The sequence below is a fragment of the Aethalodelphis obliquidens genome, unplaced genomic scaffold (genome assembly GCF_003676395.1).
Source record: "Aethalodelphis obliquidens isolate GAN/ISIS:26980383/991018 unplaced genomic scaffold, ASM367639v1 scaffold63, whole genome shotgun sequence".
Lineage (NCBI taxonomy): Eukaryota > Metazoa > Chordata > Mammalia > Artiodactyla > Delphinidae > Aethalodelphis > Aethalodelphis obliquidens.
The window spans coordinates 9,749,900-9,766,449 of NW_020838007.1; the positions used below are offsets into that span (position 1 = coordinate 9,749,900).

Consider the following 16,550-nt stretch of genomic DNA (forward strand, 5'->3'; position numbering starts at 1 on the left):
GTTTCCTTGGTATTTGGTGAAATCCTTGTCGTTGTGGTCTCCATCGCTTTATCATGCTGCCCTTACTTGTCAGCTGTCCTATTGTGACCGTCAACCTTAAGTTACTCCTTTTCTTCAGCCACAAGGTATCTGTTGAGTATTTTCTGCTTCCAGTCTCTGAATCATAAAACCCATCTAAGATGGCAGTCTGTTTTTAGTGAGAGGTCAAGACTTGCCACATTCTCCTCTCACTGAGACTGTTTAAACCTTGATCTCTGAATACTGCTTTTTACTCTCTGGCCAGGTTCCAGATATAAACTTTATTTTTTGGTTCGATCCAAACCCACGTTTACCTTCCTGCAGTGTTAGGTCTATTTGTTAGTGTCTTGGTTTTACATATCGTATGGGCTATAGGTATACCATAGGATGAGCTCAGTGCCAAATTAAACTCTCATTGGTTAAGCTGACCTGGGTGATAATTCTACAGCAAATTGCATTTCTTTTACAAAAACTGTCAAATGCCCCAAAAGACTACAAAAGCAAATTTTTCTAGGTCTGCAAAGAGAATCAATTGTCAACTCCCAGTGTTCTACTTACGAAGAGAAACAGTGGCTAAAGAATAGTTTAGGGCAGTGGTTCCCAAATTTGTTCATGCATTAGAATCACCAGGGGATCTTTAAAAAATTCCGAAATCCAAGCCACAGTTGTTTTTAAAGCTTTCCAGGCGATTCCAATGTGTAGATAAGTTTGAGAACTCCTGATTCAGAGTTTTAAAGTAGAGGGTCGGGCTCCCCTGGTGGCGCAGCGGTTGAGAGTCCGCCTGCCGATGCAGGGGACACGCGTTCATGCCCCGGTCCGGGAAGATCCCACATGCCGCGGAGAGGCTGGGCCCGTGAGCCATGGCCGCTGAGCCTGCGCGTCCGGAGCCTGTGCTCCGCAACGAGAGAGGCCACAAAAGTGAGGGGCCCACGTACAGAAAAAAAAAAAAAAAAAAAAAAAAAAATAGAGGGTCAGTCATCCACTTTCAGAAGAAGGGAACTTCAAGGGGGTAAGACGTGCAAGTTTGCACCTTGATACCTGAGGGCACACCTCATTCTTCAGAAGACTAAGGGTGGCAGAGAGCTGCAGCCTTAATGGCTTGAGATATCAAGGACCGAGTTGGGGTTGGTAGTGCAGATGAAGTTAGCAGAGGAATCCTGGAAAGGAAGGAACAGCGGAAGGAGCACACCTGAAACTCTGAATCCCAGTGAGTCCACTGAAAGGCAGCAGCTGGAAGCTTAAAGAACTGATCAGAGATCTGAGCTACTATCTACTACAGGGGTAGAAGGAGACTGAGGTTTCAGTCCAGCTAAATGACTGGCTGGCAGAACAAAAATTAACACTCTTCAGAGGAATGTAGCAGAATCCAGAGTCCTTATTAATGTATCATCCATAATGTCCACTGTATAGTAAAACATCATCAGACAAGAAAAAAGTATCAATAACGTGACTCCTACTGAAGCAAAATGCAGTCAAAAACTTTAAGGAAGCTATTTTAAGTAACTTATAGGAAAACATACTCTTATTTAATAGACTGACGGGGAATCTCAGCAGAGAAATAGCAATGATAAAAAAAAGGACTAATTGGGAATTCTGCATGTGACAAATACAATAACTGATATCAAAATTCACTGGATGGCCTCAACAGCACTTTAGAGACAGTGGAAGAGTTGGTGAATTAAAAGTTAATACAAACGATCCAATCTGAAGATTAGAGAGAAGCAAGATTAAAGAAAAGGGACTTCCCTGGTGGCACAGTGGTTAAGAATCCACCTGCCAGTGCAGGGGACACGGGTTCGAGCCCTGGTCCAGGAAGATCCCACACGCTGCGGAGCCACTAAGCCCGTGCACCACAACTACTAAGACTGTGCTCTAGAGCCCGCAAGCCACAACTACTGAAGCCCATGCACCTCGAGTCTGTGCTCCGCAACAAGAGAAGCCACTTCAGTGAGAAGCCCATGCATCACAACAAAGAGTAGCCCCCGCTCACCCCAACTAGAGAAAGCCTGTGTGCAGCAACAAAGACCCAACACAGCCAAAAATAAATAAATAAAATAAATAATTTATTTTAAAAAAAGATGAAAGAAAAACATGATTATCTCAGATAATGTACTGGAGTTCTAGAGATCTACTGGAGTTCTAGAAGGAGAGGAGAAAAGAGAAAAAATTTTTGAAGAAATAATGGCCAATATTTCCCAAATTTGGTAAAAAAACAAAACATAAACTTACAGATCCAAGCTCAACAAACCCCCAAGCAGGATAAACTACAATTATACCTAGGCACATCATAGCCAAACTGCTGAAATACAAAGATGAAAGAGCCAGAGAAAGACATTACATACAAGAGAACAATGATACAAGTGACAACTGATGTCTCTTCAGAAATAATGGAAGCCAGACAATAAATGCCTTTCAAGTGATGGAAAAAAACAACCCAGGATTCTATCTTCAGTGAAACTATCCTTCAAAGATGAAAGTAAAATAAAAGTCATTTTCAGTGAACAAAAATAGATGATTAGTCACCAGCAGGCCTCCACAATTCTCAAGAAAATTCAAGCTGAAGCGAAATGACGTGTCATTCAGACTCACAAGGAATGAAGAACATCAGAAATGGTAGATATTTAGCAAATATAAAAGACTATAGGGATTTCCCTGGTGGCACAGGGGTTAAGAATCTGCCTGCCAATGCAGGGGACATGGGTTCGAGCCCTGGTCTGGGAAGATCCCACATGCTGTGGAGCAACTAAACCTGCATGCCACAACTACTGAGCCCACGTGCCACAACTACTGAAGCCCATGTGCCTAGAGCCCATGCCCTGCAACAAGAGAGGCCACCACAATGAGAAGCCCGCACACAGCAATGAAGAGTAGCCCACTCACCGCAACTAGAGAAAGCTCACGTGCAGCAATGAAGACTCAATGCAGCCATAAATAAATAAATTTATATTAAAAAAAGACTATATACAGGCATACCTTGTTTTATTGCACTTTGCTTTATTGTGCTTTGCAGGTGTTGTTTTTTACAAATTGAAGGTTTGTGGCAACTCTGTGTCAAGTCTATTTAGTGCCACAGCATTTGTTCACTTCATGTCTGTGCCACATTTTGGTAATTCTTGCCGTATTTCAAACTGTTTCATTTTTATTCTATTTGTTACAGTGACCTGTAATCAGTGAGTTTTCTTTTTTTTTGCCACGCCATGTGGCTTGTGGGATCTTAGTTCCCCAACCAGGGATCGAAACCACACCCTCGGCAGTGAAAGCCCAGAGTCCTAACCACTGGACCGCCAGGGCATTCCCTCAGTGATCTTTGATGTTATTAAGTATTGCAAAAAGATTATGACTTGCTGAATGCTGAGATGATGGTTAGTACTCTTTATCAAATAAAGGATTTTTAAATTAAGGTACGTACATTTTTTATTGCACATTTAATAGACTACAGTATAATGTAAACATAACTTCTATATGGACTGGGAACCAAAAAATTTGTGTGACTCACTTTGTGATATTCACTTCATTGTGGTGGTTTGGAACCAAACCCACAATATCTCCAATGTATGCCTGTATACATTCTCTTTTCTCTTAACTTTTAAAAAAGACACATGCCTGTTTCAAACAAAAATTATAATATTATACTGTTGGATTTATCAGGTATAGCTATTATATATGAAAAACAACCAAAAAAGAAGAGAGTAAATGGAACCATACTGTTCCAAGTTTCTATATTTTGTATGAGGTTGTATAATATTAATTCTAAGTTGACTGTGATAAATTAAAGATGTATACTGTAATCCCCTAGAACAACCATTAAAAACAATATAGGGCTTCCCTGGTGGCGCAGTGGTTGAGAGTCCACCTGCCGATGCAGGGGACACGGGTTCGTGCCCTGGTCCGGGAGGATCCCACATGCCGCGGAGCGGCTGGGCCCATGAGCCATGGACGCTGAGCCTGCGCGTCCGGAGCCTGTGCTCCGCAACGGGAGAGGCCACGACGGTGGGAGGCCCGTGTACCGCAAAAATACAAATAAAAAAACAATATAATTTGAAAGCCAATAGAAAAATCACAACAAAATATTTAAAATATTCAACTAACCCAAAAAAGGCAAGAAAAGAGAAACAGAGGGAGGAAAAAATCCAAATGGTAAACTAAATCCAAACATATCAGTAGTTATATTAAATATAAACCAACTAAACACACCAAGTAAAAGGCAGAGAGTGATAGGCCAGTTAAAAAAGCACGACCCAACTACATGTTATCTTAAAGAGGTGAACTTTAAACACAAATTCTTAGAGAGATGAACTTTAAATACAAATTAAGTTAGGGCTTCCCTGGTGGCACAGTGGTTAAGAATCCACCTGCCAGTGCAGGGGACACAGGTTCAAGCCTTGGTCCAGGAAGATCCCACATGCCATGGAGCAACTAAGCCTGTGCACCACAACTACTGAGCCTGCACTCTAGAGCCTGCGAGCCACAACTACCAAGCCCGCGAGCCACAACTACTGAAGCCTGCGCACCTAGAGCCCATGCTGTGCAACGAGAAGCCACCACAGTAAGAAGCCCCAACAAAGAGTAGCCCCCACTTGCCACAACTAGAGAAAGCCCGTGCGCAGCAATGAAGACCCAGTGCAGCCAAAAATAAATAAATAAAATTTAAAAAACACAAGTTAAAAGTAAACAAATGAAAAAAAAAAAAAAAAAGTAAACAAATGAAAAAAGATATTTCATGCAAATACTAAGCAAACAGTTATTTCTATTTGGCTCCAATTTGAATAAACACTTTTTTACATGTACCTTTCCAATTACATTTGTTACACACCAGTTATTTATCAACCTGGATCCATTTGGGGTGATTCTTTTTTTTAATGTTTGGGTTTCATTTGACCCTTGACATTTATTTTTCTTTTAAATCACTCACATGACTGCTTTCTCACCTCCCCCACCCAGTATGATTAATGAAATGTCTTATCAAGGGAAGCCTTTCAGGATTTGCTGGTCTCTCTTATCTGTACTCAAAGGATTTCAGCATTTGATCTAGCTATTAAAGCAGGTAATGATTCTTAATCCCCTTTGATTTTTTTCATTCTTATTTGTTTACTTTGCTCCTTTTATGTACATCATTTCCTTTTTGGTTTTGTCTATTTCTGCAACTCTGAGGTGGGGCTAGCCCACTGGAGGCTGATGAGCCCTTCAAAGCCGCCCCCCTCACAGGCTAGAGGCACCACCTTCTCCTCCCTTGTTTTCTCTTCCCACCCCTGGTTGTCCTCTTCAGTTTTTCTCTTCCACTTAGAGAAGTCTTTGAGTTTAGCTCTTTCTACAGTAGGCACCTTCTAAACAGAATTTCAAAATTAGACAAGCTTAAGTTTGGAAGAGTTTTCCTACATTCTTTAAACAATACTGGAGCTCTAATGCTCCCTCAAACTTAGACAATTCATAGCTGGGGCAGGGCTGGAAAGAACATGACTATAATAACAAAGAAACCTCATACTAAGCATGACTACAAAGAATGGTTTTGTGGCATGTGACAAACCTGCTCAAGTGAAAGGAACACCACCAATTCCCTTCTAGCCATCCTGGCTTCATAAAGAATTGCCTATCCCAACAAACTCCACTTGTGTATGGTACCGCTTTTCACAAACCGTGACCTTAGGAAAGAAACCTAATAAACTAACAGTCCCATGGGAGACAGAACCCCACTGCTTTCACCACTTTAGACAATGTTTTCAAAGATGCTTTTAAATGTAAGAAGGCCTTACCTAACTGGACCACTGAACAAAAATTATTTTAGACGGTAACATGCAAGAGGCAATACTAAGAACTGCTTGGGTTGCTGTTTACTTCTGAAAACTTGAGCCACGATCAGGTGCTTTGAGATCTTCCTTTTCAACGTGGGTCGTGTCTTAAAATACACAGACTAGGTCACCAAGGGATTCAGTGGTTAGCTAAACACCCATGGAAACGATTCATTCCAACTTGCAGTTTTAAGTAAAGATTTAAGGGCCTGCTATGCCTCCTATCAAGAGTAAATTATCACACATCCTGTTTATACAGCCTGGCTTGTCCACAGTTCTTCAAAGAGCTGGTGACACCCCCCTAACTCACACTCCACCCTACCCCCAACTTCCTGCTCATTGGGGTGCTATATTCCTACTCATTTTTAAGAGATGCCTCCCTCAACAAAATACTCTGCATTACAGTACTTTTTAAAGAAAATACTTTATTACGTCATGAAAAAAATGCATCAATCAACTAGATTCATACTTGTTTGAAAAAAAAATTGAAAATTTATTAATTAGACAGTATGTGGGCATCCTGTTCCACGTGGGAATGAGAAGATGCTATAGGTTCTCTAAGTATTGCACAGTCTGAAAAAGACACCAACAAAAAAAAGGGGAGGGGAAAAAAAAAATCACATAATCTTGGGAACCACCTCACATTATGAATAATCTACCAAGAAACATTTAAAAAAGAAAACCCTTTGTTTCTACAGTAGCTTTGAGTTTATAGTTCTTGGAATGACTGTATTCCATTGACAACATCTCAGTAACAGGAAGCTTCATTTTAGCAATCCCATGTGCAAATATTAATAAAAAAATATATAAAATAATGCAATTCACCTCTTGCCATCATCCCAGCAATCATAACATTTCTGAGAACTGTTTTGCTTGAAAAAAGGGGTTAAGCCATAAGTTTTGCCTGAAGCTCCATTTCTGCAGCCCGTTTGAGTGCAACATCTACCAGAAGCTGAAATCCACTAAAATCTTGGTTGAGGTCCGGTGGAGTAGGGGGAGGAGTGTTGAAGAGACCACTCTGTGTGTGTGCACTTGGTCCAGATTTACACGTGTCCTCTGGGTACATGAGGGAGGTGTCTGTAAAGCTGCTGGCTGCCATCTGCTGTATATCTGCGTTTTGTCCCACACCAACTGACTGGCAGAGAGAGAAAGGCACATCTTTCAATGCAGTCACAGTGGTATGACAGATAACCGATGGACGAGCCAAAATGGATCCTGGGGATGACGGCTTAGGAGACAGTGGCCTCCCTAGGGCTGGGTTGGGTCCAGCTGTACAGGAGTGAAAAGGGCTCTCCTCTAGAGCCGGCATGAAGTTTTTGATGCCTGTTGCTGACTCCACAGAGCTGGCTTCAGATATCTTGGCCCCTCGGCGGGAAATTGTGAACTGATTTGGATCTTTGCCATCCTTTCTCAGCATGTCGGGGAGGAGCCTGCGCCGGGCGTTGATAAACCAGTTACAGACCTGAAATCATACAGGGATGTTTTAGACGCTTTAACACTCCGCCAACACGCCCGAGAGCCTTCTTGGGGGCGCCTTACTGCTCTCTCTCTTTGCATTAAAGGAGGCATGAAAAGGCTTAGCGGGACCTTCAAAGTTATTTAGAGGTAGTTGAGCCCGGCCAAGAAAAGAGAGGTGTTTCCTGTCATAAACCTCCTCTTTTTCTAATACAAATCCCCTTTTTGGTCTCTCGTCATCCTTAAACCTTTTCAGGAGGAAGGAAAAGAAAGGTATACATTCTCAAACGCCTGAAAATGATTTTAGAGAGGGAATTTTACCTTTTAACTCTCCCCATATTAACCTGTTATCTACCGCCCCAGCATTTAAGTTAATCAACTACAGGAAAACCTTTCCTGGATGAAAAGAGCCACTCCTCCCAGTTACTGATTTTTCCCAGTTCAAATGACTATGTCAACAGACAGAACATGAATTACCTCACTGAAGTCTGAACTTGTTTAAATATCAAACCAGTTTCCTGGGCAATAGAGTAAGATTTAACCTCCTTCTTATGTTTGTTGCATAAAGGAAGGCTCTTTTAGGCATTAAAGGAAATGCTATTTGACAGATGACTGTCAAGTGTTTCTGTTTCTCTACATAGCCAGTTATTAGCTGTTAGCACTATAAAAAGTTTACAAGAAAAAGATATGCCCCCCCCCCTTTTTTTGAGTGGGGAGGCACTTAATGACTTGCTATACAGGAATGCTATAAAGAGACTTTGGGGAAAAAACCCACCACACCCCCCGGGCATACAGCTGGTGTTCCTTTCCCTTACCTGTAGTGTAGAGAGGTGTGTTTGTTGGGACAGTAATGCTTTTTCTTGCTCTGAGGGGTAGGCATTGTATCGGTGTTCATACAGCCAATCGCGGAGAATCTGAACGGATTCCTTGGGCAGGTTGCCCCTCCGCCTTCTCTTGCCTGAGCCAGCAGAAGAGGAGAGGTCCAGGGGGCTGTCCATGCTGTCATCATCCTCGGTCTCACTGCCAGACGCGGCAACAACACCTACGAGAGGACAGAGGCCAGCCGTCAGCCACTGTTATCAGCAAAGCTCACCTCTTTTGACCACTCAGCACAACTGTGTTTTCTCAACTCTTGAGAGCCAAACAAGCGAAGAACGGGTGTTTTCCGCCCTGAAACACCAGAGCTCGTGCGAAATCTCAAGAGTAATTCGACTAGCAGCATATTCTAGATTCCCAGCCCCCCGGCAGATTCCCTTTCGTACCCATTTTCCTATAGGATTCAACATCTCACATTCCTTTTCAATGGTGCTCAGAAGTGTCTAATCCAGCAAGTGAGACACAGCTGCACCTAAAGCGAATAGCTTGCCACGTGTGAAACAGGAAAGGTGTCATAAGCAGACGGGATGTGTCTGACAACCTTCTCCGTGAGGTCATTGCTAACTAGGAAAAACAATCCAACTAATGTACCTTTGAAACACTGTTCTTCCTCCCTCTTCCGCTGAAGGTTTTGAAATAAAAAGGAAGATTTTTTTCCACTGATACAAGCCAAGAAAATTACACTTGTAACCCAGTTAGTAGTCTAAAGATAAAATGCATGGCAGAATTTTCTGCCAATTCCTCTTCTTTTCCTTTTCATTGCTACCCCCATTTATTCAAAACTAGACACCTACTTTTAATGGACAGTACTAGTCACTTTTTACTAAATGCAAACAACCACTGAAGTTTTAAATTTCACTGCATAAAACTATTCTATTTTTAGTACTTAATGTAAGAGGTCAAAAGATGCCTAGTAGTGAATAAACTTTAAAACTTCCGTAAATTTCAACTGCCAGTTTAATCCGAACCCAGGATACTACATATCAATAAGCAGAGATCAGCTTTAAATCGTTACATGACAAAGAAAACTGAATATGCAACCCCCAGAGGAAACTCTTTTGTTTACAAGCGCTTTAATCCTACCAGAAATTTTTAAAAAGTCACACCCATAGAGAATATTTAAATCACACATAGACTGGGTTCTACAAAAATTCAGACTTGGCCCTTTTGACATTTAAAGATAATTTTGAACTTTAACCCTTCCCCGTTTCAAAACTACAAAAGGCTACTCTGACTAAAGACGTATATTCTCATTTTTGAAGACAATTAAGAATTTTAAAAACATAAATAAATTACAAACTATAGTATGCTTGAAAAACCAGTATTTCTATATAAAGGAAATTAAGGTAGCATGACATTTAAAGGTAGGCACTCTTAACTTTGTTGACGCAAGCTCAAGTGGTTTACCTTGTTAGGAAATAAAAACAGTATTCCTCAGAGTGATAAACCATTCAATGTATCTTAAAGGAACTTTTCCCAAACCCCATCCTTTCAAAGCATTTTAACACAGTGAAACTCAAAAAGCTACTCATTCAAGATTTGCTGATGAGCTAGCTCATCAGTTAATTGAGTCTAACTCTTCTTGGTGACACATTTTCAGTTTTGGACTGCAGGGGGCAGAAGGTGCTGGAGGGAGTGTCCGCAGAAAAGGCAGAACCTTCCAAAGACAAAGTAAAGCAAGTTCTAACAAAAGAGTAGGATGATCTTGCAAATTCACTTTGGCTCAAGGCTTAATTAACAAACAGCCATCAGTAAAAGGCCCAGCAACCCTAAATTTTAACAGCAGCTGCATATCTGATGTTTTTCAACCCAGATTTCATTAAACTGCTTAAAAAGAAAGAAAAAAAAGGAGGCACATTTAAAACTGAAAGTGCTTTCACTGTTGAGAAGATGAGAAACTTTTAAAACCGGTGTTGAAACTTGGGTGAAGAACTATTAACAAAAAAACCTTAAGAAATTATAAATGTTCCTGTTTTACATTTGCTCTGATAAAGAAATCTTAACTTTTAAAAACGTGTCAAGTAACTGAATGACTAAAGCAAATGTGAATAAAGCAATTTGTTTAAACTCTTCAAAAAGTCTGAAAAGTCAGAACTTCTCTAGGCTATTAACCCCACCTCCCCTTTTTAACGTTTTAGAAACAGTGTGAAAGTCTGCTCACTGAACAGTGAATTCCCAACTGTAAATTGACAATCACAAATAGTTTGAAACAAACAAAAAACCCCTAAAGCCTGTCCTTTGATCCGCTCACTTAGTTTGACAAGAAGCCTGATCTTTCAAAACAGGCTAGTGACACAGAAGCAGGTTTCAGTTAAGCAACACCAAACTGCAGCGACTTTACTCTGTTCTCAGTTCATTTAAATAAAAAAGCGGCCAGGCCTCCGGACCTCTTAACAAATATTTCCAATATGTGCACAAAAGCTGACGGAACAGGAAGTTAAGACTTCAATTCCTCGGCTGTGCCAGCTGATATTTCACTACAGCAAACCACGTTTGCTGCTGTCAGGACTGTTTTCATTAAAACTCTCCCTCCGGATTGTGGCTCAACTTGGAAAAACAAAAAGACTTTTCCAAGTTACTCATTTCCTATTGTAACAGAGCTTTGGAACACTTTCCCGGTTACGACTTGTTTCCAAACGTTTTACTCTGCTCACACTTTAAAAAATGTGGTGGTCGGGGGCGGGGGGGCGGTGCGGGGGGATCACAAGCCTCTTTTACTCCATCCACATACAAGGAAATTTGTTTAGAAAGCCACAAGATGCTCTATGAATCCCACAGCGCTAAAAAGCATTTTTTTTTTCCTGAGTAGTAACAGGGGGAGGGGCAGAGCCCGGGGGGGGCAGAGAGACAATGGTTGTGAAGTTGGACTCTTAAAAAAAAAATCTGGACTAGAAAAAGATCTGGGAATAACAATAACCGAAGGCAACGCTTAAGGGTACAAATAGGAAAAAGCAAACCTAACCTAACAGGTTTCCTGATCAGAACATCTCAGGAGAAGCGACGGGAAACGTACTTAACCCCCCCAGGCACCAAATCCAAGGAGCGCTAGGATGAACCCAGCCGCAGAAGTCTGAAGCAAGAATCCCACATCGTCAGAAACCGGGAGCAAAGAGACTTAGGGGGTTTTCCTCAACGAATCTGCTTGCTTGTTTGAAAATCTTTTGGGGAGATCTTTTGGGCATTCTCAGTTTTCTAAGACGAGACACTATTGTCACAAAGCAGTCTTACCAAATCCCCGGCTCCGCGATTGAGTTTTTAAGTGCTTTTGTTTTCAACAAAACTTGAAAAGATTTTCACTGACTTTTATAAAACGGACAGTCCAACTCGGCGAGCCAGATCTCTTCCGGAGCCCTAGCGGAGGCCACTGGGCGCGGGGCCCCCAGGTGGCTGGAGGCCGGGGCGAGGGCGGGCAGGACCTAGAGGGACTCGCCGAGGGAGGAGCCCGGCCCGGCCGGCCCGGGAGCTTTTGTTCCGCCAACTCCTCGGCCCCCGCTGAAGTCGCCCCTCCGACCGCACGAGTGAGAGCAAACCCAGGCCTTGGAGTTTCAGATTACAAGAAACTGAAAACGGGGCCGTGAATCTCAACCTCCTCAGGGGCCTGCCCACCCGCAAAGGATTTGCCAGGAAAACCTAAAAAGGGAAAGAAACCCGGGCAACCTCGGCAGTCTCCGCTCCCCCGCAAGGGCTCCGAACCAGTCGCGAAGTTTCCCCTCCAACACGTCACCTTTCATTGTTTCCATGAGTCGGCGCGGTAGCAGTACCTCGCGCCCCGGGGCAGCGCGCCCCGAAGATTCCCCAGGGACCGGCGGGTTCCTGCCCCGTCCCCTGGCTGGGCTGGGGGGAGGGCGCCGAGAGAGGGGTGCCGGGAAGGACGGGGGGGGCACCGGCACAATAGCGGGGAGGGGGGAACCCCAGAGCCTTACGGGTGGTCGGGGAGGATCATCACAGCCTTCCCCGCCAGAGCCCGAACAATGGGGGGAACCCGCCCCGGCGCAAGCCCAGCTCTGCTCTGCTCGCGGATCACAAGACGCACCCGTCAAAAACAACCCAACTTGTCCCAGTCAGTTCACCAGAAGGGAGAGAACGCCTCCCAGGGACGATCTGGACCTGTCAGCCTTCCACGAGTTGACCTGGTCTCCCTGGGCGCCCCCGGGCGCTCCCCGCGCGCCTTTTCTCGCCGAGCCCAGTTAAACGTCCAAACCTCTGAGCCCCGGCTCTCGCCCTTCAGGGTCCCCGGGGAGAGGACGCGCGGGGAGTTAGTTCCACTACAACTACCAAGGCCCCGGGGTGGACGTTTAGTTTGACTCCCGCCCGCAAAGCGGGACGTGGGGAGCTCCGCGTGTTTCAAAGGCACCAGCCCAGTATCAAACGAACAGAAATCCAAGGTGAAAATGTGGCCGAGGGAACCCTCTCGGCTTCGAGGCTGCCCCACTCTAACGGGAGTCTGTTCTAACCGTATTCGCTCGACGAGTCTGAAAGAATGTGGAGCTGGAGAAACTCTGGCCGCAGCTGGGCATGCGCAGTAGCCACCCCTCCCCCCACCCCGCCCGCGCTGGCTTCCCCGAGCGATTAACTTCTGTTTTGAACCACTCGACATAAATCACAACAGAAAAGCCAACTCCGGCCCACGACGGAACATTCGGGGGTACCTCCCTGCTAGGGACTGAAAAGTTAACTTCAAAAGAGAGTTAAAATTCTTTGACCTTTTGTGGTGGTGTCTTTTTTTCCCCTTTTTCTGTGTATTTTGTTTTTAAACCAGACTGACGGCAAGTTTTAGCTATAAAGCTTCCAGAACGCTTCGTGGAAACAATGACAGACTCACTCTTTGCATGTCACACTTGAACTCATTCTGACTGCACGCCGCTTGCCCGCAGTCCTAACTCTTCCTCTTGCCCCAGATACATCGTGGGAAAACTTGTAGAGGCTGGGAATTCTGAAAAGTCTAGCTTTCCAAAGGGACCGACACCCGGCGGCGACCTGGGGTCCAGAGTCGCCTTCCTCTGGTGGTGTAAACGCCCCATCCCTGGAGAAGACGTGCCCGGCCCGGCCGGGAGTGAGCGGGGACCCTGGAGCCCAACTTTGAGACAAAGGCGCCGCGGCTCCGCCGGCCGGGCCGCCCAGGGTCCCAACGGGGAAAAGCGGGGCAGGGGTGCCCCCGACCCGGACCCCACTCCCCCGCCCGCGAGAAAGAGCAAGAAGCCACGCGGCGAGCGTGGGGTGTCTGCGGAGACAATGAAACTTGGAGGCGCACAAACAAGGCGGCGAGCGTGTTTCTTGACAACGTGCCAGCAGCGTGGAGAGGCCCGTCTCCCCACAACAGCCCCTCGGTGTTGTGTCTAAGAAGGAAACAACAACTGCCATTTCAGACGCAGCCTCAACAAAGAGAACGGCCGCCGCTCGGGCCTGCGAGCCCCGGGGCGGAAAAGTCCACCAAGTCACTCTCGCCCCAAACCCAGCGCCGCCCCTCAAGCACGTTTCCCTGGGACTCGCGTCCACGGCGCGCGCAGCCCGCGAGCCTTACCTTTCTTGCTTTTCATTCTGGAGCTCCCCTTCCAGCGCGAGGCGACGCTGGGGTCTCCAGGGGCTAGGAGCGAGGGCGAAGGGGCCGAGTGATTGTCCTCCTTCCCGGCCGACTCTCCCGTAACTTGTAGGACGCGCTCCAGCCGTTATTGCTAAACAAGGCGCTCGGATCCCAGGCTCCCGCTCCTTGGGTGGAATTCAAGTGACACTTGGGCTTCCTCCTGCCGGAATCTTCTGGCAGCCGGCCGGGGGCTCCCCCCCTCGCCCAACTCGCTCCCCTCCCTACTCCGCTCCTTTGTTCCCCGCTCCTGCTCGGCGCACCTCGGCGCTGTCAGAGTGAGCGAGGCGAGGAGGGAAGGTACAGGAGGTCCTGCCTCCGCCCCCAGCCGCCCGCCCCCTCCCCCGCCCGCCCCGCCGCCCCGCCGCTCCTCCGCCCCTCCCCCGCACCTTCCAGCCGCGAAGGACGGCACCGAGCGCCGCGGCCGCGCCGCCTCACCCCGCGTCCCCGGGCCGCTGTCACCCGTTCCTCGTGGGGGCGGCCGAGCCCAGAAACGCGATCGCTGCTCCCCACTGCGCGCACGCCGCCTGCATCCCCGGCTCGGCGGCGGCGACACCAGCCGAGCGCCCCGAGTTTCTACTTTAGGCCTTTCTTCCCGGGCCTGGCGAGGGTGCGTTTGGTTAGGAAATTGCAACAGATGGAAAAGAGGCCGTCTCCTCCTCCCCCTCCTCCACCCCAGGGAAGAAAAGGCTCCCCTTTCGTTTTTGACAGCTGCCCCAACTCCACCGTCCCCGCTCTGGCAGCAGGAGAAGACAGCGGCTGCTGGTTCAAGGGGCGGGGCTCCGTAGGAAAAGTATTCGGGACAAGAACCAACTTCTTCCAGAATGCGCGGCTGCCATTGACACGCGGGCGCGGCGCGGCGCACCCTTCTCCTCCGGGGGCTCTTCCTCCACAGCAACAGTGGGGGGCGGGGGGGGGAGGATGAGGCACAGACACCCCGGGTGAAAGTCTGTTCCCCCCGGCTAAAGCTGCGAGTTTCGGACTGGATTGCAAGGCAGTTTCGAAATCTAACATGTTGCGGACAGACACTTGTCATGCTCACATGCTCTTTAAAAGTCTCTGCCTGGGGACGGCCCGGACGCGCGCCCGCCCCGCCTAGACTCGGCCTGACATCCGCACCCCCGAACCCGGGCAGCTGTGCCGCCTTTATGGGAAGGGGGCTACCACCCCCGGGGGCGCTCATCTGTTTCGGTAAACAGAGTCTACTTTTAGGACTTATATCCTGCTAGGGGACCCTTTTCTCCCCACCCCCCCACCCCCGGTACTTCAAACAGAAACTAACCATTAAGTAAATACATGTTCCTGTTGCTTTAATTTGGTTGAGAGGAGGACTCCAGTAGGAGTTCCTAGATGAAATTACCCTTTAAAAAGACTTCTCTCCTCTCCTTTTCGCGTTTGTCCCCTTCGTCGTTTTGAAGTAAATGAACCGTCACATGCCACACTAAGACTTTCCCCATCACTTAAAAAAAAAAAAAACCCAAACGTAAATAATTTAGCCTGATAGAGACGTCAGCTCCCGAGTCAGCCTCCAGTTTCTGCTCTGTGCTGTTTTTGTTTTGTAATCTCTGTGAAGAACCCGGCAGAAGCTCCGTGGAAATAAGGTTCAACCCAAGGAGGAATAAGGCAGCCAAACGATGACTAACTAGATTTTGGAGCCTCTGTTTTAGGATTACACTGAAAATTAAAGCCAGCCTCCCACATACTCACCCTCCCCCAAAAAAGACACCCCCGCCCCGAGAGTGAATAAGGCCAGAGTTTACAAAGCTTGGGTGGTTTTTTCCAATTACAGGGCTTAAAATGGATAAACAAGGAAAACAGCGTCAGTCTAAGAAGGGAACGACCTTACGATTATTTTTTTCCTGTGGTGTGCCGACTGCTCGGCACCTAAGAGAACACACATCTAAAACGACCAAGGGGGGGAACATGGTCCTGGGGGAAACCACCAGCCTGGAGGGGCTCCCCTGTAACTTGCCGGAGCGCAGTTCCTTCCCGGCCTGGCGGCAGATGAATCAGCGGCTGCGCCCGCGCGCAGGACAGATGTGGGGCGGGGAGGGGCCCGTTAGAGGGCCGCTCAGCTCCCGCGTTTGAAGGGTTGTTTGTTGCTGGGATTGGTGGCTCACATCCGTTGGGGACCGGGAGAAGGGGGAGGAGGGACGCAGGAGGAGGAGCCGGACCGCCGGCGCTGCGCCTCAGCGGTCGGGGTGGCAGGAGCCTCGTCTGGAGCCGGTTACTGGGGAGACGCTTTGTTTGCTAACTTCGAAAGCCGCTTCGGCTGCCTCGGCCTCTTTCGAAGCCGGTCCACGAAACCCGCCTTCGGGTCGGCTTAACCCTCCCCCTGGGCCGTTTGCACCAGCGCGAGACAAAACTGTTTCCTTCTTCCGCGTGGTTCTCCGCGGCCACGCGGTGGCTCTCATTATGTACACAAAAGTATCTTTTCCTTCGTCTAAGTGAACTTGGCTGATTATTGCGATTCTCAAGCAGCCGAGATGGAAACCGAGGGTTGCAGGGAGTTTATAGCTAGAAAACAAACTTTACCGGGGAAGGGGCGCCGAGAATTAAAAGCCTCTTTTCAAATGGCCAGGAGGAGAAAGTCGAACTTTCAACTCTCTCGCTGGAGGTCCGGCTTGGTCCGGGCAATGCTCACCTTTGGCTCGAGCGAATCACACCGAAGCAGCTATTAAAGCTGGCGAGATGCTCCCGAGAGGAACACGGGCCCCCTGCCCCGGGTCGATGTCCTCCCTCCCACATCCTCAAGGCCCGTCCCAAACTTGTTGCAAGCTTTGGATTGTTGGTGCATTCTGGGAAGAAAGTGCCTGGAGTCTGCGTAACACAGGCCA

General features: G+C 47.2%; 1 protein-coding gene across 3 annotated transcripts; it reads right to left on the minus strand.

Annotated features, from left to right (window-relative positions):
• Positions 1 to 6,212: 6,212 nt before the first annotated feature.
• Positions 6,213 to 15,391, minus strand: TGIF1 (TGFB induced factor homeobox 1). 3 transcript variants are annotated; one of them, XM_027088513.1, is made up of 5 exons: positions 14,996 to 15,391; positions 14,103 to 14,314; positions 13,657 to 13,841; positions 8,075 to 8,301; positions 6,213 to 7,266 (listed from the first exon to the last, which is right to left on the minus strand). In XM_027088513.1, the coding sequence occupies exons 3-5, from the start codon at positions 13,670 to 13,672 to the stop codon at positions 6,691 to 6,693; spliced, it is 819 nt and encodes a 272-aa protein (XP_026944314.1). In that variant the 5' UTR covers positions 13,673 to 13,841; positions 14,103 to 14,314; positions 14,996 to 15,391; the 3' UTR covers positions 6,213 to 6,690. The 3 variants fall into 3 exon arrangements, with proteins under 3 accessions (XP_026944314.1, XP_026944312.1, XP_026944313.1); XM_027088511.1 differs by lacking the exons at positions 6,213 to 7,266; positions 8,075 to 8,301; positions 14,996 to 15,391 and having other exon boundaries at positions 13,676 to 13,841; positions 14,152 to 14,973; XM_027088512.1 differs by lacking the exons at positions 6,213 to 7,266; positions 8,075 to 8,301; positions 14,996 to 15,391 and having other exon boundaries at positions 13,676 to 13,841; positions 14,103 to 14,972.
• Positions 15,392 to 16,550: the final 1,159 nt, after the last annotated feature.